At 48.8% G+C, this 26,882-nt stretch overlaps 3 protein-coding genes and 1 long non-coding RNA gene across 11 annotated transcripts in view; 1 reads left to right on the forward strand and 3 right to left on the reverse strand.

The window, feature by feature from the left end:
• Positions 1–1,150: 1,150 nt before the first annotated feature.
• TLCD5 (TLC domain containing 5) lies at positions 1,151–11,684 on the reverse strand. 6 transcript variants are annotated; one of them, XM_027794732.2, is made up of 5 exons: positions 11,546–11,672; positions 7,040–7,287; positions 5,457–5,656; positions 4,490–5,039; positions 1,151–3,703 (listed from the first exon to the last, which is right to left on the reverse strand). In XM_027794732.2, exons 1-4 carry the CDS (start codon positions 11,555–11,557, stop codon positions 4,501–4,503), a joined length of 999 nt encoding a protein of 332 aa, XP_027650533.1. In that variant the 5' UTR covers positions 11,558–11,672; the 3' UTR covers positions 1,151–3,703; positions 4,490–4,500. The 6 variants fall into 6 exon arrangements, with proteins under 6 accessions (XP_027650533.1, XP_027650535.1, XP_027650532.1 ...); XM_027794734.2 differs by lacking the exons at positions 1,151–3,703; positions 7,040–7,287 and adding an exon at positions 9,737–10,037 and having other exon boundaries at positions 3,864–5,039; positions 11,546–11,684; XM_027794731.2 differs by lacking the exon at positions 1,151–3,703 and having other exon boundaries at positions 3,864–5,039.
• LOC101920087 (TLC domain-containing protein 5) lies at positions 11,374–13,935 on the reverse strand. Its single transcript, XM_055819501.1, has 3 exons — positions 13,863–13,935; positions 13,297–13,571; positions 11,374–12,646 (listed from the first exon to the last, which is right to left on the reverse strand). Exons 2-3 carry the CDS (start codon positions 13,490–13,492, stop codon positions 12,156–12,158), a joined length of 687 nt encoding a protein of 228 aa, XP_055675476.1. The 5' UTR covers positions 13,493–13,571; positions 13,863–13,935; the 3' UTR covers positions 11,374–12,155.
• A 57-nt stretch (positions 13,936–13,992) lies between these two features.
• On the forward strand, positions 13,993–16,994 carry LOC114013748 (uncharacterized). 3 transcript variants are annotated; one of them, XR_008749927.1, is made up of 4 exons: positions 13,993–14,171; positions 14,947–15,100; positions 15,337–15,469; positions 16,171–16,994. It is a non-coding gene; the product is annotated as an uncharacterized LOC114013748 (long non-coding RNA). The 3 variants fall into 3 exon arrangements; XR_008749926.1 differs by having other exon boundaries at positions 14,947–15,469; XR_008749928.1 differs by having other exon boundaries at positions 13,993–14,158; positions 14,947–15,469.
• Positions 16,995–20,551: 3,557 nt separating this feature from the next.
• Positions 20,552–26,882, reverse strand: part of POU2F3 (POU class 2 homeobox 3) — a 42,495-nt gene continuing 36,164 nt past the window's right edge. The window contains exons 10-14 of the mRNA XM_013303755.2: positions 25,936–26,072; positions 24,508–24,669; positions 22,823–22,889; positions 22,122–22,254; positions 20,552–21,183 (exon numbers count right to left, since the gene is read on the reverse strand). Of these exons, the coding sequence (XP_013159209.2) occupies positions 21,144–21,183; positions 22,122–22,254; positions 22,823–22,889; positions 24,508–24,669; positions 25,936–26,072 (539 nt within the window). The 3' untranslated portion in view covers positions 20,552–21,143. The remainder of the gene's footprint in view (positions 21,184–22,121; positions 22,255–22,822; positions 22,890–24,507; positions 24,670–25,935; positions 26,073–26,882) is intronic.

Here is a 26,882-nt window from a genome sequence, read left to right on the forward strand (position 1 = left end):
CTACAGGTCTTTCCTGGGTGTGGCCTGGCTACACACAGTTTCAGAGTGGCTGGCACAGGCCACGCAGGGCAGGGCTTTTCTTCTGTTCTGCACAGCACTTGCTTCACAGAAATTCTTGTTGGTGCCGAGGTCTCTTACTGCAATCGCTGAAAGCATCACTCAAAGAAATGTTTCCCTCTCCTCTTATTTTAGGAGCATCCTTTGAAGCAGAGCTTTCAAAAGTAGCACACAACTTTCTAAATCACTTGACAAAGCCGTTCTGTGTGTTGCTGGCTTTCCTGGTGCTAAGCTATTACATCACGAAGCCCCTGTGCAAACAGACCTGAGCTCTGCACAACATCCTCCCGGCAGCTCACATCTCCCACAGCAGGTTATGTGGCACAGGCAGTCCTGCCCAAGGAGCTTTGGGGCATGAACGGAACACGATATAAACAGCTCCCAGCAGCTCCACAGCCGGAGAGTTTCATGCCGGCTCTGAATGAAGACAGCTCCGCAGTACGTAAGTGGTAACACTACAGCAGGCACATGGAGAGACAGACTAGCACCACAGGGACCCCAGACTAAATCTCCACCTTTGCACAGTGCTAACTTTGGCTCATCTCTACAGCTGCAAGTACCCCCCACAAGGCAACGTTAAATGACGCTGAAACATACTCTCTTCCCATCAATTCCTAGTACGTTTAGTTTATGAATGAGAAGAGCTCATGGTCCATGGTGCAGAAACACAGGAGAACCTTCTCCTTTAGCATATAGGGCACAGAAAACAAAGGAAGCATTTTTGCTCCACGAGTTGCCTGAGGATAGGCCTGGGAACAAACACTATGGAAGAAATGGGCCATGTTCAGCCAGTCAACAACCTGAAAGCACCTATTAGCAAACACCAAACTCCTAAGTACTCCTCACGATGACCTTGCAAATAAAAGGCCCCTTCCAACACAAACCATTCGATGACTCTACAAAGAAAGCTTTGTCTGTTAACATGTCTAAGAAGCAATAATGGTGAAAGCTGTAGAAGTTGTTGGATCAGTCCCTAAAAAGCACCCGGTGACTGCCACTTTGTTAATTTACATGTCCAGTGCTGACTCATCCAGCAATACACAACATGACTTAAGAACTGCATCCAAAGACAGAAAACAAATTCCTCATATAATAAATAATCTTTATTTTATAAAACATGTTACAAAGCATCTACACCATTCACTGGTGGAACATTAGTTGCTATTACACAGTAATTCAAACACAAGTTATTATTTTGCACTAGTTCTGCAGTTTCCTTTCACAATTTGCTCTAGCCACTATGGACTAGCCTGAGGACAGGTCCCACCATGTATTCAACAGCTTGAAAGTTATACTTGTTCTGGGTCTGTGATTCTATGCTGGAGCCCACTAGACAGACTGCAAGGCTTTGCTCTGAGACATCATTACTAGCTCTACCTCATAAAGTCACTCCTAATTGCTCTATTGTTTTTTGACGCCTTTAACTTCCAAAGCCTCAACATCGAACAGTGTTCTACTTCTTCCAACCAAGTTTTCCTCCCAGCCATTAAGTGCATTATCTTTCAAAACATCTTCATACCAGGTGTTTCACAGACACCTGCAGTCACTAATTGACATCGTTATTCACTCAGGCAGGTATGGGCTGTACAGCTCCCACAGCAGGGCTGTAACCACGCATGTGTAAGCTGCACACCAAAACTCAGCAGAGGTCAGAGTCCAAATCAACAGGACTGCTCAGGAAACTCTTCTTGGTGGGCAAGTCAGCAGCTGCGCTGAGAAATGAACAGGCTGTTTTCACCTACGTTTCTTCAGGACTTGCTGCTGAAAGCCCTTACTCTCTGGTCAGGCTGGCTGCCGAAATTCTTTTGGCTCCATATTTACTGCAATCCTTACTAGGGAAAACCCACCAGACATCCTTCAACTTGGGAGCCCACGCAAACAAAAGCAGCACAGCTGATCTTTACGCGGGTGTCTAGCTTACTCCTTTTGACTCCTACCCATAAGCACCACCGCAAAACACCTTGGACTCCTGCTTCTGTGAGGCAAGCCAGATGCTGGGAAGTGCCATGTTCAGGTGAGAAAGTGCTGATGATGGATCATAGTGAGACATGCTTCACTCAAAGCAACAGCATTTTGCCTTTATACAGCACAGCTTGACACAGACCACCAAGCCTCCATAAAAGATGGCTCAGTGTTAACAAATGAAAACACCCCATGAGGTAGGTAATACTGTACCCACTTTGTTAAGTGGGTAAGCTGAGGCAAAAAGACTCCTTTGACATGCCTGGCAGCAGCAGCAGAGCTGGGAAAGAACCAGCCAGCCCTTCCCGTCACCCTTCAAGGATCAACAGTCTTATCACTATGCTGTGCTAAATGAGTGACGTTTCCTTTTCAGGACCAGCTCACCCACCAGTTGGCTCTGCTAATCTGAAGTGGTTTGGGCTCTTCAGGTCTTTGGCTGCAACAGGCAAGGCTCACAGCAGACCTGGCACCTGAGCTGCACTGGAGGCCTGGTGCTGAGGCTCAGAATAAATGATCATAATAGTAACAGCAGTAACAAAGGAACAGTGCTTAAGAACATGCAGTGGAATAAACACTAGAAGCTGCCAAACGGGGGAGTGTTTTTCCCTGTAAATGGGACCAAATAAGTTAACGCTTATTTCCCCTGCCCCCCCCAGTCAGGTTCACTTTTTTGCTTAAAAAAGGCCAGAATCTGTGCCTCTTGCTTCTTTGATTATTAGGCTGTGAAGTAAGATCTCTTACCCTATAAATGCTCCCTTTTATAAAATGGCCCAGATCCAAGCAGGGAGACAGAAGTAAATTCAAAGCCCAGGAGTCAAGGCATCAATTCAGATGGAGAGCCAAGTTTAGGTTTCTGGCTTGAACAGGGCAGAGAACAGATTTGAAGCTGGGTAGCTCTTCCACCTTAGCCACTGTGTTTTGAAGAAACATGTTGGCCGCCCTTCAACCAGAAATGCCCATCTGGACCTGAGGAAACATTCTTGTCGAAACTGATACCTTATGGTCCTGGGGAAAAACATCAATGCTGGTTTCAAGTGTTTTCCAGTTGTTTTTCCATAGAGCTCCCAGACATCCACCTACAGCCCCCACTATCCCCAAAAACTGTGGCAGACTCTGCGTTCAGATACACTGATTTGAATCTAGGATGACATTTTGAAAGACAGCAGAAATCCACAGCCTTCACTACAAATCAGGTTCTGGCCCCTGTTCCCTTTAGATTTCAGAAACAGCCAAGTAGAGACTGCAGACTGCTGCAGTAAAACACTCTGCATTTACTGTTCTTATTTTTAAAAGTTTCTTGCAGCTTGGAGAAGGTATTTGTCTAACAATCTCAAGGCATGTCGTTTGGACTCAGGCTAGCTCCATGCCCTGCCTGCATTTGGGCCAATAAGCACAGCAGAGCAGATTTTGGCATTCTTCAGACAAATTGGGGCTTGGTCCATCAGCCAGAAAACCACTTACTGGTAGGTCCTGATGGTGCTTCTCATAACAGAGTCGTGGTCGCTCAAGGAGCTAAAATCAGTATTTGCAGGGTGGGGGAGCGGGTGGAGTTTTAACAGTCAGGGATGAAGAACAGGGAAAACGTCAGAAAAGCGTTTCACATCCAGGTACCGTATCTTTGGGTGTGTTCACAGGGCACCCAGTCCTGCAAGGCGCCAGTGCTGATTAGAGCTTCTGGACACTACTGAAAAGTAAGTTATTAATATGTTGTTAAATAAGTTATTAAAAGGAATTAGAAAGGGTAGGAAACGACCTACCTAAAATACTGTTCTTTCTAGAGTCACAGTCTAGCTCAACCACCAAAATTGTTTCTCCCAAAGGAAACATAGGGATAATGAACAAAGTGCAGTTAACAACCATCATTTTGCATTTATATAGCACCTCTCAAGTAAAAATCTGAAAGTGCATAACACAGATGGATCAGCTCCATCACCCCCAATTCACAGATGGGGAAATTAGGCACAGAGTTAGCGTTATGTGACTTGCCCAAGGTCACATAACGAGTTGGTGGAAAAGCCAGGAATCCTAGCTCTGACGAAACACTAGAACATGCTTCTTCCTAACAGTATGAAGAGTCACTCTAACTATCTAGACTGTACAGGACACCAAACATGAAGATCTAGTGTTATTTTCTTCTCTCTTCCAAGATTATACCAGTGCTGAAGGAGTTAGCTACTAACATTACTATTTACACCTGCACTGCTGGACTGGTTATGTTCAGTCTGTAAAATTAGCCCTTCTTTCACTCCTATCATTTAACGTATGCTTATGTACACACTCAGCCAGTCTCTGCCAGGCCAAACACTGCAGATCCAGTGAATCCATGGCATAGCTCCATGGATTTCAATGGAGTCATGCCAGGGATAAATTTGGCTCCAGAATTGCTAACGTGTGTTGGCTCCTCTCCCAACAGTGGCATTTCAGGCACGATCCCCTTCTTGCCAGATTGTGAACTCAAGGAAGTCTTTACCTAGCATCCAGTCAGTGTTTTTTGAGATGTCCATTAGTTTTCAAGTACAACTCATCAGTCCTCCGACTCCTCCAAGCGTGGTACTTCTTCATGCTCTTCCTCCTAGCAAAGCGGCAGATGCTGACCATGAAAACCCAGGAGACAGCGTACATGATGACACCACCCAGCTTAATGTACCATCTGGGTTTGGGAGAAGCAAGCTCGCAGTACATCAGCCAGGCCCCCACTCCAATCCGCACCCCAGTGAAGAGGACCACGAAGAAGAAATCCACCACATCACCTGTGAAACTGTGGTAACACCCCATCTCCTTCAGGAACCAGCGAGCCTGCAGCAGTGGGTTGGTGATCTCACTACCAAAGATGACGGCGTTGACCTCCGCAGCTGACTCCTCGAGTGCCAATGATGCTGTGATGCCCAGGATGCTCACCAGATGGTGGGCCAGCATCAGGGCACCCTCTGCCTGGAAGTACACACACCAACAAAGGTCGAAGAGGAAGTAGCCCAAGCTAAGGCACAGCACATGTACCTGAAGAGTTGTGTTTGGTGATCCTGAAACATAACACCAGAGAGAGCTTTAAAGCATGGAGGCAACAAGCAGGCAGGTTCCAAGATAAGAAAGGGGTATTCACCTTCAGCACTGGCAGACTGGTATTAGCTTGTACTGATCACAGCTTCACTGGAAAAGTCAGGCAAGTCACAATACTATAGTTGTTAGTCTAACAGCTGCGCACACGTAATGGCCACACAGTATGATCACACACTCTGCCAGACTGCAGCTGGGGAGGGCCACACACTAGCAAAATACAGTACCAGTCTCTCCTTTCCTCTAGTACTTTCCATCACAGAGCAGCTCTGATATCATTACAATCATCATTCCTCAAGTGGCCTGGATACCAAAGCGGTAGGAGAACCCCACTTTATGCCGTCACTCACTGGGGGACTTGGGACCACAACTTCATTACTTACCTGGATGACTCAAAGGCCAGGGACCATCAATAAAGCCAATGTATGCAGAGAGACAGGTAGCAAGGATGCCGTGGGTTAGCGTGACCAGCCTGCAGCTCCATTCGTAATTCCGGTGCTTGTAACGATGGCAGAACCAAGTGTAGAGAGCGAGCCAGGCAAGCAGACTGCAGGCTACTCGCAGAGGCAGGGGGAACAGCATCCTGTCACAAGAACAGAAAGACAAAACAGATCAGAAAGTCTGTCCTTCGGCAGTGTTAGCACAACCCCAGCACAGCATGTCACCCGTAACCATCCCAGAGTGTACAGTGCTGTTTCCTGATGGTGTTGCTTCCTCCTAACAATTTTTTTCTGCAGAGGAAGCGTGGTTCCTCTGGGGAAAGGCCTACATCAAAGAAGCGTATCCTTGAGAATTAGGGCAGATTCCCCATGTGGCCACCAGCAGACAGACCCCCACCAGTGTCACCTCAGCTGCGGGAAGACACACAGAAAGCAATGACCTTGTGAGGCAGCGAGTTCCTAGCCTGGTTGAACAGAAAACATACTACAACTTGGTAAAGCACCTCAGAGGACTTCCCCAACCAGTCTGCAATGCAGGATCTGCTGGGATATGTTAGTGCTCATCTGCACTGCCTGTGGGACAGGCTGAGGAGCACCACATCCAGCAATAACACTTTGATCCAGAGCTACGCCTGCCCTTTAGTTTTAGTTCCCTGCCCATATATCTGCATTTGACTGGTCTGCTTATGTTGCCCCACCTGACCTACTCATCCTGTCACGCTGTTTGCTAGCTTGCTTCCTCCTCTCCTGAAACAAAAAAAAGATGAAAATCCAAAACACACAGTCTCTTGCTAGGTCCACTGCTAATCAATCTTCCCGTTGCAGTGACACCAACTGCAAATAAGTCAAGAGAAACATAAAGGCATTACCATCTCCTCCTGCTACTGAATTTTAACCTTCTAGCACTAACACATTTGCAAGATAATTCGGGGGAAAAACACCGTAAAATTGCCCTCATCCTCCCCAGGAAGACTTCCAGTGGAATGATATATAGTTCAAACTGCTTCATGAGCATGTGAGGACAAAACACAGATTAGAACAAAGCAACCCCCAGCAAATGGTGATCAAATCAAGTGGCCCACCACCTTGGGGAACAGCCAAGCACCCACAGCCAGTCCCTTTCCTACCCTTGGCTACACACCCTGGGCGCCCCTCGCCTGCTCCGCACCTCCCCTGGGCAAGGCACTGGGCACTCCCTCCTCTGCAGTTTGAGAGGCTTAAGACAAGGTGCAAACCACTTAATTCTCCTAACTGCGGGCTCCACTTCATCTTTTCTGGCCCCAAGACCTCCAAATCTTTTTGATGCGAGAAGATTAGAATCTATACCCATAAAAGACTTTTTTCAGCAGTATTTCTTTCATACACCTTCCCTCACTCACTGTGCAACACAGAATCTCTCAAACAAGCAAAAGACATGCCAGAAGATTACAGTGCACAAACATCGGTGGAGGACACTGGTCTGGTTGCTAAAAGCCCCCCAGATACATAACACTCTAACATCTACATCTCGTTCACATTTGTAATACCTTTCCATGAAAGATAAGATGTGTCTCATTGCTCCCGAGCATTCAGGGAAGAGCACCAAAAAAAGCCAAGCCACGCTCTGGGATACGCGAGTTTCCAGTTGCACAGTAACAAAGCAGCCCTGGTCCTGCTGGCACCCGCCGAGCCGCGCCGGGAGCACCGGGGCTGCACGTGACGAGGCGTCAGAGCTGCGGTGCCCAACCTTCCTGCCCGGCCTGTTGCAAGAATTACCAGGGATGGCTTCAGGAGGCTGGGTAAACAAAACCATTACGTTATAATGGGCTTTGGGAACATGGGGAGATGAAACAAGGATGTGATTAACTGCTCTGCCCAGGTGTTTCCTTTGACATCCCTGGTACGTGAGGTCTGCACTGCATTCAAGAGCCAGGGCAGGTAAGGCAGGAGGAATTCTGATGTGACAAAAGGGATTGACCAGCTGGAGAAGGCTGGCAGAAGGAAGAGGAATGACCTTTAAAACGTTTTAAGGTATTTTCCACACCTACACGTGAAGAAGACATTTCTCATCCCCTGGAAAGAAAGAAGGGGGCCATCTTCCAGCTGCACAAAGCTCAACATCTATCATTTGCATATACACTATATATTGCACCTGTGAACGATGCCTGTCAGCAGGGCAATAAAACCCAGCAGTAACTGTACTATTGCTCGTATAACCAGTAGCAGGGTCGGGAATGACAGCAGGCTCTACAGTAACTGTATGTGCTTAAAACCGAGTCCGAAACAGCCCCGCTCTCCCCGAATAGAGCTTAAAAATTAGATGGGCACCTCCAGAGCTCAAGAATTAGATGGGCACGTCCAGCAACGCGCCGGTTTTGGTTTTTTTTGAGAGAGAAAATGGAGGAACCCGGAGCGGCCCAACGCCGCGCCGCCAGCCGCGAACCGCGCCGGCCGAGCCCGCTCGGCCCCGCTCGCCCAGCTGCGGGGCCCTGGGGGCCTCCCCTCGGTCCGGCCGCCCCCGCAGCGCTTCCCGCGACCGACCCGGCCCCGCGCACCCACCTGCAGGGCCGCGGTCGCTGAGGCCGGCCCGGCGCCCGGCCTCCGCCGCTGGGAAGAGGAAGCGGCGGCGGCCGAGGGGCACCTGCTGGCGGGGAGGAGGGACGGCAAGGGCGGCGGGAGCGGGGGGAGGGGGGCCCGGCGGCCGCCTCAGCCCGCGGCGGGAGGGGTCCCGTGGCCGCCGGGCGCGGCCTCCCGCCGGCCCCCCAGAGGCCGCCCCTGGGCTGAGGAGCTTCGCCCCACGCGTGTCCCCGAGGGAACGCGCCCCGGTCACGGCCCGGCCCCCGCCGCGGCCACCAGGCCCGGGCCGCCCCTCGCCACAAGCCCGCTCCGGCAGCCCACGGCTCCGCTCTCCCCCACCTTCACCTCATGCAGAGAGCAGCAGAGCCCCGGGCTGATGCGGGACACCCGAGGTGCCGTCCCGCCGCCTTCCTAAGCTGCGATCTCTCCCACCCAGAAACAGGTGGTTTGGTGGGTTTTTTTGGTTTTTTTCTCCTTCATCCTGTCAGGTTTTACCTTTTGAAACACAGAGGGTGGGAACGGCTTGTCCTGCTTCTTACCGCACTTGTAATAAGCCTGTTTTCAGCTGGGTATCTATCTTACTTTTCCCGTTCAGGCCAGGCACAGGCTCCTATTGCTACAAAATGCCAGTCCTTTAGCTATTTCAGCATCCTCGCTAGCGTTAACAGTCCCTTTGCTTCTCTGACAAATCCTAGGTCTCATCTTGCTTTCCTCCACCTTGGCTGCACCAGGCCCTCTCCAAAAGCCTCGGTAACAACAGAGATGGAGCTGTTCTGCTGTTCAGCTTAGGTTAAAGAGGAGTGTGGACAGCCAGCCAGAAAGCTACAGGGCTCATGTTGACTCATGGCACCGACACTCAGCAACCGGGAAGAACTACAGGGACACAGGGATGGCTGCAGAAGGTGGCTTTGGAAGCCCTAACAAGGCAAAGGCCACTTGAGGTAGAATACAGAGAAGTGGTGGGGGTTTTTGATCATACAATGCGCAAAATTTGCATCTAGCGAGATGCAATGTGGCAAATTAAATCATCTCCCCATGGATTGTACCAGAAGTTAGGTGCAGCTTATACACTAATTTTCTTGTTTGCTTTGTGCACAGTCAGCCATTTAAATGGGCAGGCTGAGTTGCACTAGCTCATTTTGCCTGCAGATGAATAGCATTCAGCAGAACAACTCAGGACAGGCACCTCTGCTAACAGCTATTTGCACACTGCTACCCATTTTAGTGTAGCTACACCCTCCCTCAGCAGTATGTTCTTTCTTATCTTCTTTCTGTAGCTACGCTAACAAGAGCTTACACAGAACACGTTAGCTTGCCAACACTGGGAAACATCTCATCCAAAAATAAACTGGAAATATGTAAGAACTGGAAATACACAAGAAAAAGTCACTAGCCTTCCACAGTGACAAGGCACAACTGCTGTTCACTTTTTTTTAACTGTAAAAGCCTTCAAGGATATTTGACAGACATTAATCAGCCACCTGTATTAAAAATTACATTCTTTGAAATGTTAGCAAATAAGAAATCCAAGGAGATATGGAGGGTAGAGCCAGATGCTTTTCTAGCATAACCTTAGAGGGTTTAACACTAAAACTATTCTTAGATGAAATGTGGTGCACAACCACCCAAGGGCATGCACTTTGCTTCAAATCTCACAGGGTAACTACCATTAGTTGTTTTGCATGCAGACAAGCTGGGTCACTGGGTTACTGTCCCAGGAAGAGTTTACTTGGTGGAAACCAAGCCCAGGCCCACATCCACTCCAGACAGCAGAGTCCTGGCCCAGCAGTAGTAGTTTTCAGCTGGAAACAGCCACTCAGCAGTGGCTTAGGATGTCTCATAACACCCAAGGTGTTCTCAAGCTTTTAATTGCTTCTCCAAGGATAGTGTAGACAAGCCACCTTGCAACCCAAGCTATCCAAATGGGTCATTCCTAGGATGAAATGCAGGAACAGAGAAGCATTGGTGCTGCAGGAAAAAAAAAAAAAAAAAAAAGGCAACCTGGGATGGAGGCCATAACCAGTACTTAACAGTTACCCTGTGACCTTGCATCCACCAAGAGCAGACACCTCAATTTAACATCCTGTTCATTGGCGTGGCAGGTTATGGGTTCATTAGTCACAATTCTGAGCTTCTGCTGACCCTCATCTATCCTTCACACCTCAAAGCCTGAGCTCCAGAGCATGTGACTCAGCCTGTGCTTGTTTCCCCACCAGCTCACTGCTTCCTGAACTGCAGGACATGAGCCAGAGCACTGTCAGTGACTACCAGCCTTAGCATGCTTAGGCTACCCTCAAACCTGTTTTTCTCAGTGTTAACTCCTGTTGCCTCCTTAAGATCCGGAACAAAAGAACATTCCAGCAATCGTTTCTTTTTTTTTTTTTTAAAAAGAAGAGAACATAACTTTATTAGAAGTCTCATCATTCATAGGAGTTTTTGGCAGCACACAGTGACTCTGGCAAGAGTTCATAGCTCATGAGGCCAGGCCCCCAGAGCCATGCTGGCAACTTATTGGGAGCACAAGGCTCCTGTTTTTCTAGACATCTTAGCCTGCTAACTTGTCTGGATTCACAGCTGCATTGCATTCAAAGGGCATGTCAGAAGTTAGGTTATTTACTGTTACTTAATTTCTCCAAGCACCTTATCCCAACCCCCAGCCAAGGCAGCTATCTGCCCTGAACAGTGCTAAAGTTAGTGCGATAAGAGGCAGGGAGGAGCTGGTAAAGCTGCATCTGCACAGCAGCTGCATTCCTGCGGCTCCCCTCCTTCACCTCAGCAGCAGGGGTGACACCTCACTCGAGCCAGAGCCGCACAAGCTGTTTCAGGGGCTCTTTAGCACCATGAAGCAGCTCCTCTAAACAAGGTCTTTGGAGGCAGGAAGGAAGGGCAACCAGCCTTGCTAAACCTGAGGGCAACACAAGGCCATTTGTTTCTCAGCTGTAAGCAAGGTTTGTACAGGAGAGTAAATCTGAACTGCAGCCTTGAACAGAGGGAAATTCACATTAAAACCCCAGGGGAAATGTCAGAACACAGTTCTGAGAGGTAATGAAAACAAGAGAACTGGTCCATACTCCAAGACCTGCTGGTATGGAGCAATGCTACACTTGAGACTGCCTAAACATTACTGTCACCCCTGAAAATATAGTCACCCACTAGATTCATTAATCATGCATTCAGCTTAAGTGGCTTGTAAATGAGCCAGCCCCAGAACAGAAACGGGGTTCTTCTCTATCATCTCCCACCCACAAAAATGCCTGATTTTGTTGGTGTGTCTTCTTTTTTCCCCAAGCAATCCAAGGCTAGGTGAACACCTGCTTATGAGTTTATTGGCACAAGTCTAATTCTTGACTCTTGCTTACAAGGGCCTGAGTCAGTCCAGTGAAGTCACACTGCTCTAAGATCAGTATCTGCTTGAATGCAAGTATTAAAAAAAATATATATCTCATTAAAAACAATGAGGTAAAACGTTGCCTCACCTCAAGTACCATCACTTCACACTCAAAGGACAAATCTGCTCTACCCCTGGAAGCGCTTGAATCTTGTTAAGAAGCTTTCATCCAAGTACTCAGTCAAGCGTGTTGTCCAACTCCAGGATTAAGGGAGAGTGAGGCTCAGTAAATCTTTGCTAGGTCACACCCCTACCTGATGGGTAGATGGTATTTTTCAGGGTTGATTTTCTGGCTCTATGCTGTAAAATAATTCTGCCTCCAATATGGATTATAGAACATACAGTCTGTGCCGTTATCGGTTGCATACTGAATGCAAGCCTGGCTTTGCCACCTCCCTGAGCCTCTACCATCGCTGCAGAAGGCAGGGAATCAGAGTTAGTAGACATGCCAGGTTCCTCAGATTTCCACTAGAACCCCTCTTCTGTCAGTTTTCTCCTGTTCCCAGCGCTAATTCATCTCCCCCAGGGGTAGCAGACCGCTGCCAGTGCCAGAAAGTCAATTCCACATTGCTTTTAGGAGTTCTTTCCACAGGAAAAAGCTTCAGTAGCCAGGACTGCAGCCCAAGGGACTGTCATCCACAACCCGTTAACGAGCTGCCAAGTGCCCATTACATCTCACACAGGTGCATTCACACTCCTCAGGCTTGTCCAGGAACAATTTTTTTTTTCAACATTTTTCTCCTGACAAAGCGGCAGATTTCAAGCGTGAACCCCAAAGATACGATGTACATGGCCAGGCCTCCAGCCTTGAGGAGCCAGTTGGGATCAGGGGATGTCACCATCACGTACATGATCAAAGCTCCTCCTCCGATCCGCAGCACCAGGAAGAGGAACACAAAGAGGAAATCCACCACCTCTCCCAGGAAAGTGTGGTAACAGCCCATTTCCCGCAGAAACCAGCGGGTCTGGAGCAGTGGGTTGGTGATCTCACTAACAAATACAACAGCGTTGACTTCTGTAGCAGACTTCCCGAGCCCCAGCACCATGATCATGCCACAGATGCTCAGCATGTGATGGAACAGCATGAGGTACCCCTCTGTCTGGAAGTATAGGCACCAGCCCAGGTCAAAGATAAAGTAACCCAAGGTCAGGGACAGCACGTGGATCTGGAGAGATGTATTTGGCGAACCTGAAACAAAAGATACATGTTAGTCTGGGGTCTTAAATGAGACATTCTTCTACAATATGGAGCAATACAGGCTGTGAGTATATCTCTTTCCTCCTTAGTTTCCAGCTTTATCCTCTGGACAAGTGCCAGGCTGGAAGCTTAGATGTCTGGTCCTGCTCTCCCTTCACACTTCAGCCTGCCCAGCAGGCCCAGGGAGGCAATCTCATCCTGCCATGCTTCTGTTTCTCTTCCGCTCTCCACCCTTCTAGAAAGCCTGACCCCCATCTGCAGAACTGAGACGTGATGATAGAAAACAGCAAACAAAACCCCACAGCCAGGTGCAACACCTTATTACACCCTTAAAGATGTGAGCAGCACTTGATCTATTCCCAACACATTGCTACACCTATGCTGCAATAAAATTATGCTGCCAACCTGAAAACTTCCAATATGTACATGAACTAAAAAAAAAAATAAAATTAACATTAAGAAGTGGTAAGGGCTGGGAAAGAAGCATAGGAGTTAAACCCCTGCCCCAGACACACCCCAAGAACATACACATAAGGGAACAGACAGCAAAAGCCATCAGCCCCCCCCAGCTCCACCTGTAACAGAACCAGGAGCCTGCAGCGATGACAAGGACATGTGTCAGGGTGAGACTCCAAACATACCGGCGTGGGTCAGAGGCCAGGGGCCGTCCAGGAGAGCCACGTAACCGGAGAGGCAGGTGACAATCACCCCGTGCAGCAGGGTGACCAGGCGGCAGCTCCACTCGCAGGACCGGCGCTTGCCCCAGCGGCGGCAGCAGCAGTACAGGAGCAGCCAGGCAGCAAGGCTGGCCCCCACCTCCAGCACCACGGAAACCATCCTGCTGGGCACAGCACCAGGGCCTCACGGGCACAGCAGCCCCCTCGGCCGGGGGCGCCCACCCGACCCAGCCCACTGGCTGAACCACCAGGAAGGGGAAAATAAATAAATAAATCAATCAACCAACCCACCCACCCCCCCCCAAAACAACGTGCAAACCAAAGTCCCCCCAAACACACCTTGCACCCTCCCCGCGGGCACGGCGCCCCCCCCCATTGGTAAGACCCTGGCGCGCCTGGGGACAAGAAAGACCCCGCCCCGCCCCCCCCCGAGCCACGGCGCCCCAGATCCCCTCTGGCCCTCGGGGGGACCCGGCTCCCCCGGCCCGGAACTACGGCAGAAGCGGCGCCGGGGCCGCCCCGCTCCTTACCCCGGGCTGGCCGGGCCGCCCGCTCCGGCTCTGCGGGACAGCCCGGGCGGGAGGCGGCGCCGCTCCGCACCCCGCCGCCTTTATCCGCCTCCGGGCCGGGCCCTCCCCGCCCCCCGCCGGGGCAGCGCCCCCCGGGGCTCCTCCCGCGCCCCGGCCCCGCCGCCCGGCCCGGTTCGGCCCGGGGGGCACCCTGCCGCCGGCAGCGCGGCCGAGGGGACACCGGGGCAGGCGCTTGGGGGCCGCCCCCGCCGGTTTGAGCCCCCCCGCGGGGTCCCCGGGCTCCCCTGCGGCTGGAGGTGTTTCTCTGGGGTGAGGGGGGGTGCGGTGGGGGGTCCCGCGGGGCCAGGCCGGGGGAAGGTGCCCCCGTCCCGCGGGGGTGGGGGGTATTTGTAAAAGCGGCGGCTGCGCTGCGCCGGGCGTCCCCGCAGGGGCCGGGGTGGGTCACGGTGGGCAGCGCCGCGCTACGGGGCTGTGGGGGGAGGCTGGGACGACCGGGCGCGGGGGGCGGTGCGGGATGCGCGGGGGGGTGCGGGCTGCGCGGGGGGCGGTGCGGGGAGCGGCGAGGGATGCGCGGGGGGCGTGCGGGATGCACGGGGGGCGGTGCGGGCTGCGCGGGGAGCGGTGCGGGGAGCGGCGAGGGATGCGCGGGGGCGTGCGGGATGCACGGGGGGCGGTGCGGGCTGCGCGGGGAGCGGCGGCGCAGGACACGCAGAGCAGGATGAGTGAGCGCGGAGCTGGGCTGGGGCTGAGCACCGGGGCTGGGCTGAGCACCGGGGCTGGGCAGAGCCGAGCGAGGCACCAGGAAAGGGCTGTGCTTCCTCCCAGCCCTGACAGCCGGCTCCGGGCCGGTACCTGCAATTTCTGTTTATTCAATTTGCTTTAAAAACTGCCGAAAGGAGGTTGTGGCCCCCAGACCCCCCGACCCCCCCTCTGCAGCCACAAGCGCCCGGTGCTGGGGGTGACCCCGAGCGCTCGGAGCAGGACAGGCCCCATTGTGGTCACTTAGGCCTGTCACATGCAGCACTCCGCAGGACCTTTCTCTGTGTTCTACAAGCTCTGGTAACACATCAAAATATGCTTCTAGTTGCACTGTGGGTTACAGGATGCTCAGAGTTCTCTGCCGACGCCTTGGCCCCTGCTCTGAAGCAAGCCCCAGGCTGCGCAGGCAGGGACCCCCGGCACAGAGCAGCAGGGTCCCACGGCAGCTCGGGAGCTGGTCCCTGCTGGTGTCTGCAAAGGTGAGCCGGAGCTTAAGCTCAGCCGATGAAGGCATTGCATCGGAGTGCTAGGACCTATGCTAATTCTACCAGGACTGTAAGTCCCAAGGCTGTGAGCATCAGGAGTGATGAGGGCACTTGATGGAATCATCTGGACACTTAGAAATGCCCAAAGTCTCCCTTCAGGCCACAGGGAAAACCGGGAAGGGCAAGGAATCAAGCCACATTCTCCCAGCTTGCACTCATTCTCCTTGCAGGTGGAAAGGAAGGAAGAGGAGGAAAGAAAGGGGAATAAACAATGGAAGAAATTAAATACCAACAGCAAATTGTTAATTTTCCAGCCCTGTCTTTCTTGAACTTGGACACTGCTAAACACCGTGGATGTATCAGGTACCCCACCTCCTCTGAGTCTGCACACTCGCTTTGAGCACTGGAGTTGCTACAGCAGTTCAGTGGAAAAGTCACCCCTGATGTCAGTCATTAATAGGAGAGCATCGCCAATACGCATCCGAGCGTCTGTCAGCAGAAAGGAAAGTCGGGAGGATTTGTCCCTTCTATATTCTGAGGGTGTCAGTTCAGTCCTCTCTGGCTAAGAGCAGGAACTAGAGACCGTAACTTCCAAGGGCATGATTTGATTTTGGAGCTGAGTGGCATCTGGCTTATTTCTCCAGAGAGCTTATGAATGACCAGACCACAGATAAAAACAAAAGACGAATGGGGTTGCACCCCTTATACTCACAGGCGGTAGGGATGGGGGACCCACAGAGATGTTTTTAGACAGGGACTCAGCTGACAGCTGCCTCTTCACTCGCTCCTGGGGTGCACGGCGCTGATGCTTGAGTCCTAACGGTGGAGGAGCGCGGAGGAGCTCTTCTCAGGAGAAGAGCAGGGACAGAGCGTGGAGGCTGTTGCACAAGGGCTGCTTTGGTAGCAGCCCAGGCAGTTCAGGAGATTACGTGAGGTCTTATAGCCACTGTGAGGCACCTGCTGGTGAGCAATTGTTCCCTGCATTGCTTATCTATGGCTGTGGGAGGTGACTCTTACTCTTGGAAAGCTGGAATTTCCTGCTCTGTTTATTTTTAATCCCTTAGATGCTCCTGTGAGACTGGAAGTATCCCTAGAAGACAGGAATTAAGACCTTTCCCTTCCAATTGTAGCTTTTTGTGAAACGTACAATCTGCTAGGGATTGTTTTCCTGTTCAGGACCAGTTTATCAATAAAATCTGAGAGATTTGTTATTGTGTTTGTAAACTTTTCAGTTGAGATCAGCTCTCATGATGTGTTTGCACAACACCTGGCGCAGCTTGGCTTTGATCTCAGCTGCAGTACTAATGTGCAGGTACCGTTATTCAGCATTTAATACATTTGTAATTACCTTCCCAGCTTTCAGAAATAATATTCCAAAATGTAGGCAGTGCTGTTTTTGTGGGAGCAAATTACCTGAGGAAACTTCTGAAAAATAAATGTAACAGTCCTTGTCAGTTAAGAGCCAGATTTTGATGCTGTTGTATCTATTCAGTACTATAAGGGTGCATACATGTACAGTAACTTGTAAATATATTATTGTAAATAGTTTGCTGCCTTTCATAATTTTGTTTTTGGTGTCTTTTGACAAAGAGGCTCACAAACCTCTGGGAGCCTTTACCAAGTGTTTAAGGAGAGTGTCAACTGGCTACTGAAACCAGTAGCCAAGTTACAGCTCAGCTACCAGGTACAGGATTAGTGTAGGAGTTACCGAGTAAAATTTGCAGGCTAGGGTTATGAGGGCAAGCAGAATGGTCACTTCTGAGCTTTTATGTAATTGCTTAGAATCTATGAAATGACTCGAGATTTTTAACAATAGAAATGAGCTGGAAACTAGAGCTTTGCCAAGGGTCAGTGTAATAAATGTCTTCTATGATGAATGGCAACAGAATCAGCTGTGATATTCATCATTCATGAACTGTGCTGGTTAGTACAAGCTGAGGACTGGGAGAAGGGAAGGACTGTCATCACCGTCGCCTACTGGGGATCAAGTCATTTGTCCAAGATCATGCAGGAAATTAAAAAAGACAGGGTGTCCCAAAGGTACAGATCAGTAGTTTAAAAATTATTTTTCCTATCTGCTAATCTTTAGATATTCATAATAGCCAAAAGGAAAAAAAAAAAAAAAAGGAAAAAAAAAAGTAAAAGAGAGAGTGTAAATGTCTTAGCAACATGCCATCCTGTGATGCATTTGGTTCCATTGTGCAGAGTATTAATTTTAAGAGGGGCTGTATCTTAGGAGGGAGAGGCTGGAGCAAGATCCCTTCATGCCACTTGAACATCTTTTTCATATGGAACTGGCTTTGAATAAGGATTGTAAAATTATTGCTTAAAAAGTTGGAAGCTTCTTAAAGGGTCTTTATAATCACAGAGCAGCAGCCAGCCACCCCTCTTTTTCATCCCTAGCCAGGGCTGTTGTTTGGTCCAAATCCAGATCCTGCTGACTTTATTCATAGCATTGCAGCACGCTCAGTGAACAGTCACATGCAAATCACTTCTTAGGCTGGCATGAAAAAAAAGATTGTTTCATCCTCCATCCTCCTCTCGTGGTGCTGGCCAGCCCTCACAGGAGCTCCACTGAGGTGCTTCAGTGGAAAGGCCTGAGGAAAGGCAGCGCCTGGAGGGAGCGGCTGTGAGCTGGCCAGTTATCCCCTGCACCTCTCCCTTAGGACATCCCTTGCAGCATCCCTTCTCCACGGCCACAAACCCATAGCGATGCACCTGGCAGGGTTCAGCCTGTGCGATTGAGTTGTCAACGCACATCGGCTTGTCTTAGCACGTGGGGCTGGTGCCACCCCAGCCAGGGAGAGAAGAGGGAATTCTCCTTCCACACGCTTTATCTGAACATGAGGACAGGTCAATGACTGGCTTTCTGAATGGACTTCTTTTAAACTACAACAGAATTGAAATTTTCACATGAAAGTATACTTTTTTCTAATCTTTTAGATCAGATAAGAAAGAAACGTAACTCTGGAAAGGTTTCTTTCAATAAAAGCAATAAAACGCTAGCACATTTTAGTTAGAAAGCAAAAAAAAAATTTTGCTGAGTTTTTCATCCTGTTTCTCCTACCCTCCACCTTTTTAGTACAGATCCCTTAGTCTCACCCCACCAACCTCCCAGCCTGTTTAACTCATTTGCTTACACAAAATTAATGGAAATTAATCTGGAAAAATACATAAATGTAGTATCGACCCCAATTCTCTACCCAGTAACAAAGATCTTGTGTGTGAATAAAACCAGTTACCAGTCCCCTGGTTGTGTACACATGAGTACATTCATTTCTAGAGATCTTCCACTAGTAGCATTTGGCAGCGATCGGGCAGACTTTTCCAGCAGGACAGAGCCAGTGCGGGAGGGCAGCTGGGCAGGTGGTGCTGTGTCTGCAAAGCTTGCCTTAGCTCATTGTGGGAGCCCACCATCACAAGCAATCCCATGGAGGAAATGACAGGGGTCAGTCTGCACAGGGGGGGCATGTTGGCACCATCACTGAAAGGGTGGTCAAGCCCTGGAACAGGCAGCCCAGGGAGGTGGTGGGGTCACCATCCCTGGAGGTGTTTTAAAAAACATGTAGATGTGGTGCTTAGGGTCGTGGTTTAGTGGTGGGCTTGGCGGTGCTGGGGTAACGGTTGGACTCGATGATCTTAAAGGTCTTGTCCAACCTAAATGGTTCTGTGATGCTACGATCCGTCCCTGCAGCTGACCTAGCGAACAGCTGGCTGAGTTTAAGGCAGTTGTTGTAGCACAGTTGCTTTGAAATACTGTTGTCGTATCATTCTCTTGGCTGGAGGAGAATTTGTTTTTTCCTCAAGAATCCTGTGATTAAGGCACACCACAGAAAAAGCTGTCATCTTTAATTCCTGTCACTCTGGCTGTAGGAGACAGTTCTCGTGGGGAAATCCCTGTTAGAGACAGCAATGGGAACCTTAAGAAATCTGCCAAGAACACTCACCCATGCAGCTGCACCAGACTGTCACAGCTTAGCTTTACCATGATTATATGCAAATAATTCCTTTCACATCCCTAAATATAGTTGGAAAGCAATGGAGAACAAGGCTTGAAATCAACCCTCCAAGCATGTAAGAAAATGTAATTAATGGCAGAAAGAAGGGCCATAGCCATCAGGAAAGTTAGATTAATACTTCCCATCTACATTTCTTGCTTTCCCAACATAAAATGTGTTTGAAATCACAACAGATTTTGTTGGAAAAAAAAAGGTTTCATTTAATTTTAATGTTTCAACTGAAAAACAGATATGATGAGTGTTTCAGAGGTGAATGAGTGGGGGTAGGGAATCCAGGAAACAAATACAGTTTCTCCCTTTTTTGTGTTAGAACATTTTGAAAAACTTATTTTAGCGTTTTTTTAAAAAAGAAATATTTTTCTTAGTTTTCATTTTTCAAGAAATGTTACCTTATTTTTTCCAGTCCTTTCTCATTATTATCGGTGTCTGCTTCTATAACAAAACCTCACTCAAAGCAACAAATGCGGTTCTATATACAATGTGCATGTAGGGTTCAATACTTTGTGTAAAGGTAGCTGGTAAACTCTGAAGGTCCACAGACTCCCTATGGCAATAAATCATCACACAGGACTGCAGGAGCAGGATAAGAAACAATGGATCAAATGTTTCCCCCCCCCCCCCCCCCAGAAGTGACAAAGGATAATTTTTACTTAAAAAACCCAAAAAACCTCACGTTTACAAAAAAAAAAAAAAGCCATCAGAAAAAAAAGACTACTACTCAAAAATGACTATTTACAATCTGTGAACCAGATATTAATTTACTCTAGTTCCACTGAATTAATTACTTGTACCCATAGACAACCTGACCAGGAATTTGTATTACTCAAGTCTACTTTAACAAAATTAAATATCTACCTCTTCTCAAGTGGAGAGTCACAAAGTAACAACAATTTCCCTGGTGATTTGCTGCGAAAGTTGAAGTTTCCTACACTTTGGCATCTCATGAAATTAAGAAATTCCTTGCACACACAAACATCAAGATTCACACCTGAGCAATACAACTTGTCCTCCCAGGAACAGAAGAGCATGCTGCAGAGAACAGGCAAGCTACATTACTTACAGTGCAGGAAAGCTCAGGACACATGCACACCTCTACACCAGAGAGGTTGTTCTCGTTTGGTATCAGATAAAACCCAAAGGATGAATAAAAGAAAGAAGGGAAGGTCAAGACTAATCCTTGTCCCATCAAATCAACGCAAACTGCTTTTGTGTTCAACGAGTCAGAAGTTCACCCAAGGTTTTCGAACAGTGACATCCTCCAGTGGGGCAGTGAGGCCAGCTGTGAACAATAACAAGACCTGGACACAAATTTTGCAAAAGACAACCATTTTTTTAAAAGGAAAAAATAAGAAGGCTCTAAAATACTTAATAAAAAAAAAGGGGGGGGGGGGGCAAGAAAAATGGGGCGGGGGGGGGAAGCGCCTTTAGAAACAGAGCAGAATGGCTCAAAGCAAAGCGAGTTTGGTAGTGGATAAAGCACAGTGCCATTGACCTTGGAAGTCAGTCGAAAACCAAGGCTCACACATCTGGACACAGGTCTCTGGTGAAATGAAGTGGGTAACCTCGGCTCAGTTTGGGGGTTTGTGGTGTGTGTGCGTGATAGTAACAGCATGATAGACCCTTCTTATGGGAAGCTCTGAAATGAGTGAGGGGAAAAGAGGGTCCTGATAGAAATCCTTCCAGATTAGGGACTGCCAGGCAATCCAGTGTGAATGCAGAGATTTGCTAGCAGAGGGCAGTGTTTCATGCTAATAGTGCTAAGCAAGGGCTCGTTCTTGAAGTGAATGCCTGGAAGAGGGTTATAATGTCACTGTTGGCGTTGAGAATCCTTGGGGGAGGTCGGCTGCAGTTTGAGTCCCTGGAGAGTTCTGCTGCTGTGGGTTCCCTTAAACAAGACCTTCATTTGGCAGTGTTTTGAAGGCACCGGAACGCCAGATATTGCCCCAAGCATTGTTCCTAGAGAAGTTGGTCCATAGCTAGAAGTCAGAGCTCCTTTTATACAGGATGGAGGAGTCATCTCAGTGGAGGTAGGTAGGTTGATTCCATCGGTACCAAGATCTGTTTGCAACACAGGGAATAAGAGCTACAATTGCCATGTTGTTCACAGTTTCCCTTTGACATAAAAATCATTATTCCATTTGTAACCTTTCTTTGACTTGGCAGGCAGCGAGTGACCCTTTGCTCCTATAGGAAACTCATAGCAAACCCCTTGGCTTTCTAAGCAACATCTTGCATTGTGCTCGTGATTTCACACACTACCTGGCTGTTGGACTTCCTCCATGTGAGAGGAGGTCTGATTCGTGGCACAGGACAATCCGTGACTCAGAAAGCCCAGCAGCTATGGGGAACGCCCTCTGCTCTCTGCTGCCTTCTACTAACAGCATCCTTGATGCGATGCAGCAGAAACTACAAACGCAGAGGCCTGACCAGCACAGACAGTGGCAGAGGCATGTTCAGTGTAATAACCAGAAGGGCTCTGAGCCCGTATGCGTGGCTTGGTGCTGTTGTAGCATCTAAAGGCAGGGCAGAGGAAAATCTTTCTTCTTGTTTCATCTGCCTCTGTGGAATAGTTACCCTGCAGCAGAGCTCTCTGGGTGGCACTGCAGGAGAGAAAACTGGCTGTGGAGGGGCTTATCCAAGCAGAAACAGCAAAATAAGCCTTCCTCTGCTTCCTCCACACAGGGACCTAGTTTAGTACAGTCCTTATGGCCAGTGTTTTCATTCAGATTTTGGTTGGTTTGGGGTTTTTTTTCCCTTTCTTTACCCAGTGTGGTTTTTTTAGCCAAAACTTGATTTACTATTTGAGTAGAAAAATAGCCATATCCCAAGAAGCTTCAGGTTAGATGCAAAGGTTCATGTAAGATCATGCCACTGTATAGCTCCACATCGCTGGAGTCTCTAAGGGCTTGTGGATTCTTCTCTAAGGCCCCATGACTTTTCTCCCAAGCCCTCCAATGCCCTTGCCAAGGAGCAAGCTGTGGCCCCCACTGCCTTACCCTGAAGAGTTGAAACCAGAAGAGTTCATCGCAGCTTTGGAGTTGCTCTGGGCTGTGGCGGGGCTGCTGGCATGCAGTGCACTGCCAGGGGACGAGGGCCTGCTGGAATTCCCTGGGGAACACGATGATGTTACTGTGTGGCAGAGAAAGCAGAGTAAGACTGGGATCTCCTTCTCCTGCCTAGGACAGCCCAAGCCCAAACACTTCCACCGTATCTCATGCCCATCCTGCTGCTCATCTGAGTCACTGCCCTGCAGCACCGAGCAGAATCTGTGCCCCAGCACAGAGGAGGTGCTGGGGGTCCCCAGGGCTGCGCTCTCGGTGATTACTGTGAATCGCGCTTCTTGAAGGAGACCTGACAATGTTCGGCTGAAGACATGAAGTAACCTACCCCCAAGCACTCCTGCTGTTTGGCTTCTAGGTGTGCCTGGCTCCCAAACCTGAACACTCCAGTAAAATTTGCCCAGGATTAACCTGGGAATGTTATCATGCCCAGGAAGCTTTCCATGGCTTCATTCCAGCCAAGAGAAAGACTCGGCTGTTCTTATCCCCGTACACTAACGTGGGGATACTTTCCCTGGCCAAACCCAAGGGTCTTAATAAGAGTGGCCTGCAAACGTGACCTAGACACCAAGTAGTCAGAGAGCCAAAGCAGAGGAAGGAAGGAAGGAATGGTGAGTGAGAGGTTTCTCACGGCTTACCAGTCCCAGGCATGGTGCTATGCACTGGATTGACGGAGAGGGGCCCCAAGGACCCTGAGGTAGAGACCTAGAGAGAAACAGAAGCAAACAGTAAGCAGTTGGCACTATGAGGACGTAGATCACAAAATGCCACTCCTTTCACATTCCCTTCAGAGTGTGCTCGCTCCCGGGCAGACTTCTTGTCTACATCTGAGGCTCCCACAGATATTTCTATTCATATTCCAGTGTGGAAGCACCATTCTCAAATCCAGGGCCAGGGAAAGGAACCAGAATGAGCGTTACATGTGCCCAACACTCTCTTTATAGGTCTAAATCCTATATGGATTAGATCACCTATGGAAAGACCTGAAATTATCAAATGCAAGCCAAACTTTCTTGGAGTCCTGAGATCCAGTGGGTAGGAGCCACTGTCCTTTGGGTGCTTCAGACTGGATGTTCTCAATCTGAAACTTCCCAGTTCACTCTGGTCTTGGGCACAAATAATCCCTTTTCCTTTAGGGAGTTCTTGATGGGTGAGAATTCTCAGGTGACTATTACTAATTTGGTGGCTGCAATCGAAGCGAGCCAGGGGCATTTGTTGTTCCACTGTGATACTTTAACTAAAAGCAACACGTTGTTCAGAATGACTGATGAGCAAAGGCATACTTTGTACAATGCATCACAGGAAAATTATTCACCAAAGCAGCTGCCTTAAAAATTCATGGCTTGCAAGCAGCATTTTGTGCTTGTGACTGTAGATCAAGTCTGTTGTGCAACAAGTGACCAAACTTCTTATGATGTTTTCCTGCCTTCTGATGGATAATTCCAAAACCCAAAAGATTTCAAGATAAAATATTGCTTTCAAATGCATACGCTCCCTCCCACTCACATGTGCTCCAGCGTTAACACCACCGTAGGGAGGTTCCTGCCACTTTTATAGGTGGCAGCAACTAAGCAACTATTAAGTAGCAGAAATGCAACGTTGGCTTATTATCCACAGTAGCCACTGACAGTAGATAACAAGGACACACTTTCACCAACTCTCACAACAGTTTCTGTTTTCCTCATCCTTCCTGGCACTGAAAATATGCCTGCCCAAATGTGAATGTACAAGATGAGAGAAGGACAATTAGCACTACTGAAGTGTATTCTGCATTTCTGCACAGATGTAAACCAAACAGATATGTAAATGGTTACCATTAGGTTTCAGAGTTAACAACTAAATTAACATGAGTGGATGTAATTCTTATTCCATGGAATGCTGATTCCTCCTCCACTAACTTAGGAAAGCTTTGATTTACCATTCTCAGGATGAAAAGGTTTGGGACAGTACCCCTATTTGGATAAATTATCCTACAATTAAACTGATCGGTACCTTCTAGGAAACTTGTATTTTCTTTCTGTTGCTGTCATTAATAGAATAAAAATAAATGTTCTGTAAGTGCGGGCATGAGATTCCAATCAAGTTGGGATGCTGAGCACATGCCTGGTCCGTGGCTGGCCCAGCTGCCTCCCTGCACACTCCTGCAGGTGTGGTCCCCCACCGGACGGTGGAGTGGGCTTGCCAGCATCTCAGGGACTTGTGTGTACAAGGAAATGTCCTGTCCTGTTTCCTTTCCCAGCAAGCCCCGCTGCATCCCCCCACCCTTTTCTCTTCTTGTCTGGGATGGCACGTAGGATGTCATCCTTAATCCAAAGTCTCTCACCAGTCTGGAATTGTAGATAGGTGATTTAATGGGGGATGGCATCGGGCAGCTGATCCGCTTTTCCTTCTGGCGCCGGTTGCAGAACCAGACCCGAACCACCTCCTTTTCCATGGAGAGCTGCTCTGCTATCAAGGATATCTCCTCTGAACTGGGCTTGGGGTTCTGCTGAGAAAGGGCAGGAGGTTAAAGAAAGCCCTGGCGAGCCGTAACTCACAGCATCAGTGCGTGCTTCTGCTGCTGGAAGGGCAGAGGACAGGGGTGGCGTTGGCTGTAAACTGAGGAAGGGAGAAAATTTCCTTCCAAGACAAAGGGTAAATATTTGGTGAGAGATTATGTTCTATGAACCAGAAAGTGCTTCTGATTCAACACCAAATCTCATGGAATCAGTGGGGGATGAGTCACCTACCTGGCCCTGTTATTGCATAAAGCACCATGCTTTTTGATCTTAACAGCACCCTAAATCATTGCTCGGGGGAAGCTAATGGCTGGTGGTCTTCTTATCACTACACAGGAGACACAAGCTCGGGGTGCTGTTTGTACGCCTACCTGCGCCATCCCAGAAAAGCCATTTCTTCTGTTTCTTCCTCCATCCCTCATTCATAAAGGGGAATAATAGCACCTATCCTTTCTTCTGAGTCACTTACTTTCTGGTGCATTCGACAGCTCTGAGGATTTTGACCTGAGCTGGAGACTTGAGGGTCAAAACCACCTAGCATGGATGCCAAGACAGTCTTCCCATTACAAAGAATGCCTCATACTAGCTAAAAACTAAGGTACTCATAACGATCTGATAAAGACTGTCTTTTGTTCGCATTAACAGTCTTAGGAGGAAATTTTGATATGATCAGATATGAGGGAGAAACCAAGAAAAAATGAGAGCTGGTCAAAACCAGTTTTGATGAAAAATTTCTGATGCATAATTTAGTCCTACCTATTTAAAGCTCTGTTTGCTCTCTGCAGTGATTTTTCTTGAAAATTCTGAAGCTTAAAAAGTAAAAGGCTCCACTTCGGAAATGATTCAGCAGCAATAGCTGGAGCAACTAGTTCTGTGGTCTCCCGAGACCCACTTAATGGGGCACCTGCTCTGTAGGGCACCACGGCCTCACGGGTCCCCTGCCCGCGCCTGCAACTCGCAAAGAGCAGCGGTGGGTGCAGGGGGTGGGCTTCCCCTACGGCGCTGAGCAGTGGGCAGCGATGGGCAGGTGTGGTGATGGAATTGTCATTCCTTTAAAACAACATTTACCAAGGAAATAATTGGGTCTGATTTCCTTGCTTTTGACGCTTTTCCTGCTAACCCCTTCAAGCATTTTTTTAACCTGCTGTCAAAACAAACAAGGAGATCTCTTTCCGAGGGTTCAGTGCTGATATGACCTAGAAAATGCCAAACCCTGAGAGAGTTCACAACACACTGAAAGATTTTCCCCTCACATCTTGAAATCTTTTCTCCAGCGTGGAGCGAATGTTGGTCTCAATGCTGGTTCGCTTCTTTCTTTTCCGTCCAAACATCTCATTCACTGAGGGGTAGGAGTTGGGAGTGCTCATGGAAGAATCCAAAGGAGCAGATTCTGGGGAAAGAGGGAGGCAAGAGAGATACGCAAGAAAATAACGAATTATTTCCATTCCTAGATCCTTTCTGGGAACCATGGCACCTCCTAAAGTAAGTAAAATGTCCCTACATTGTGGACCCTTCCTCTGAGGATGATTAAAATTGCTCCAGCAATTCATCATGATCTTGTCCAAATCATCAATGATCTTGTCCAAATCAGGAAAGAAGTAAGAGCGCTAAAATTTCAATCAACACTATTTTTCCTTTTTCTAGCTTGATTTCCAGCCTGCTTTGATGTGGAACACACATTTTCTAATGATTTCACACAGTTGAAGATGTTGACTTACATCACTTGGATCGAGCCTCATAGAGCTGAAACACCTGACGTGATACATTGACCAACGTGCGATGCCTGAAGGGCTGATGGCATTGCTGCAGTGGTTCGCAGCCAGCAGAGGACACCAGCCCAATCCTGCTGCTGCTGGGGATTCCCCTTGCAGTGACATCTTCCTTTTCTAATTATAGCTCGTGGGCTAATCGCTGAGAACTTTAGAAGTCCCTTCCTATTCTTTCCAGTTTACACAGGGAGGGACCAAATGGACCGGGGTGAAATGATCTGCCCCAGGCCATGCAACAGAGCAAGAGGCAGTGCAGGAAGGGACTGCCTCAGACACGGAATTGCAATTCCCATATTGCCAGGGAGAAAGGACAGATGTGGTTTGCCACTGAGGTGGCTATGCAGCCTGCTGTGTGATCCAGTCTGGGATCTGAGAGGCCTTAGCTCCAGCTCCATATTTCCTGGCTTTTATTGGAGGCTCCCTGGATGGAT

The sequence above is a fragment of the Falco peregrinus genome, chromosome 15 (assembly GCF_023634155.1).
Source record: "Falco peregrinus isolate bFalPer1 chromosome 15, bFalPer1.pri, whole genome shotgun sequence".
NCBI classification, from domain to species: domain Eukaryota; kingdom Metazoa; phylum Chordata; class Aves; order Falconiformes; family Falconidae; genus Falco; species Falco peregrinus.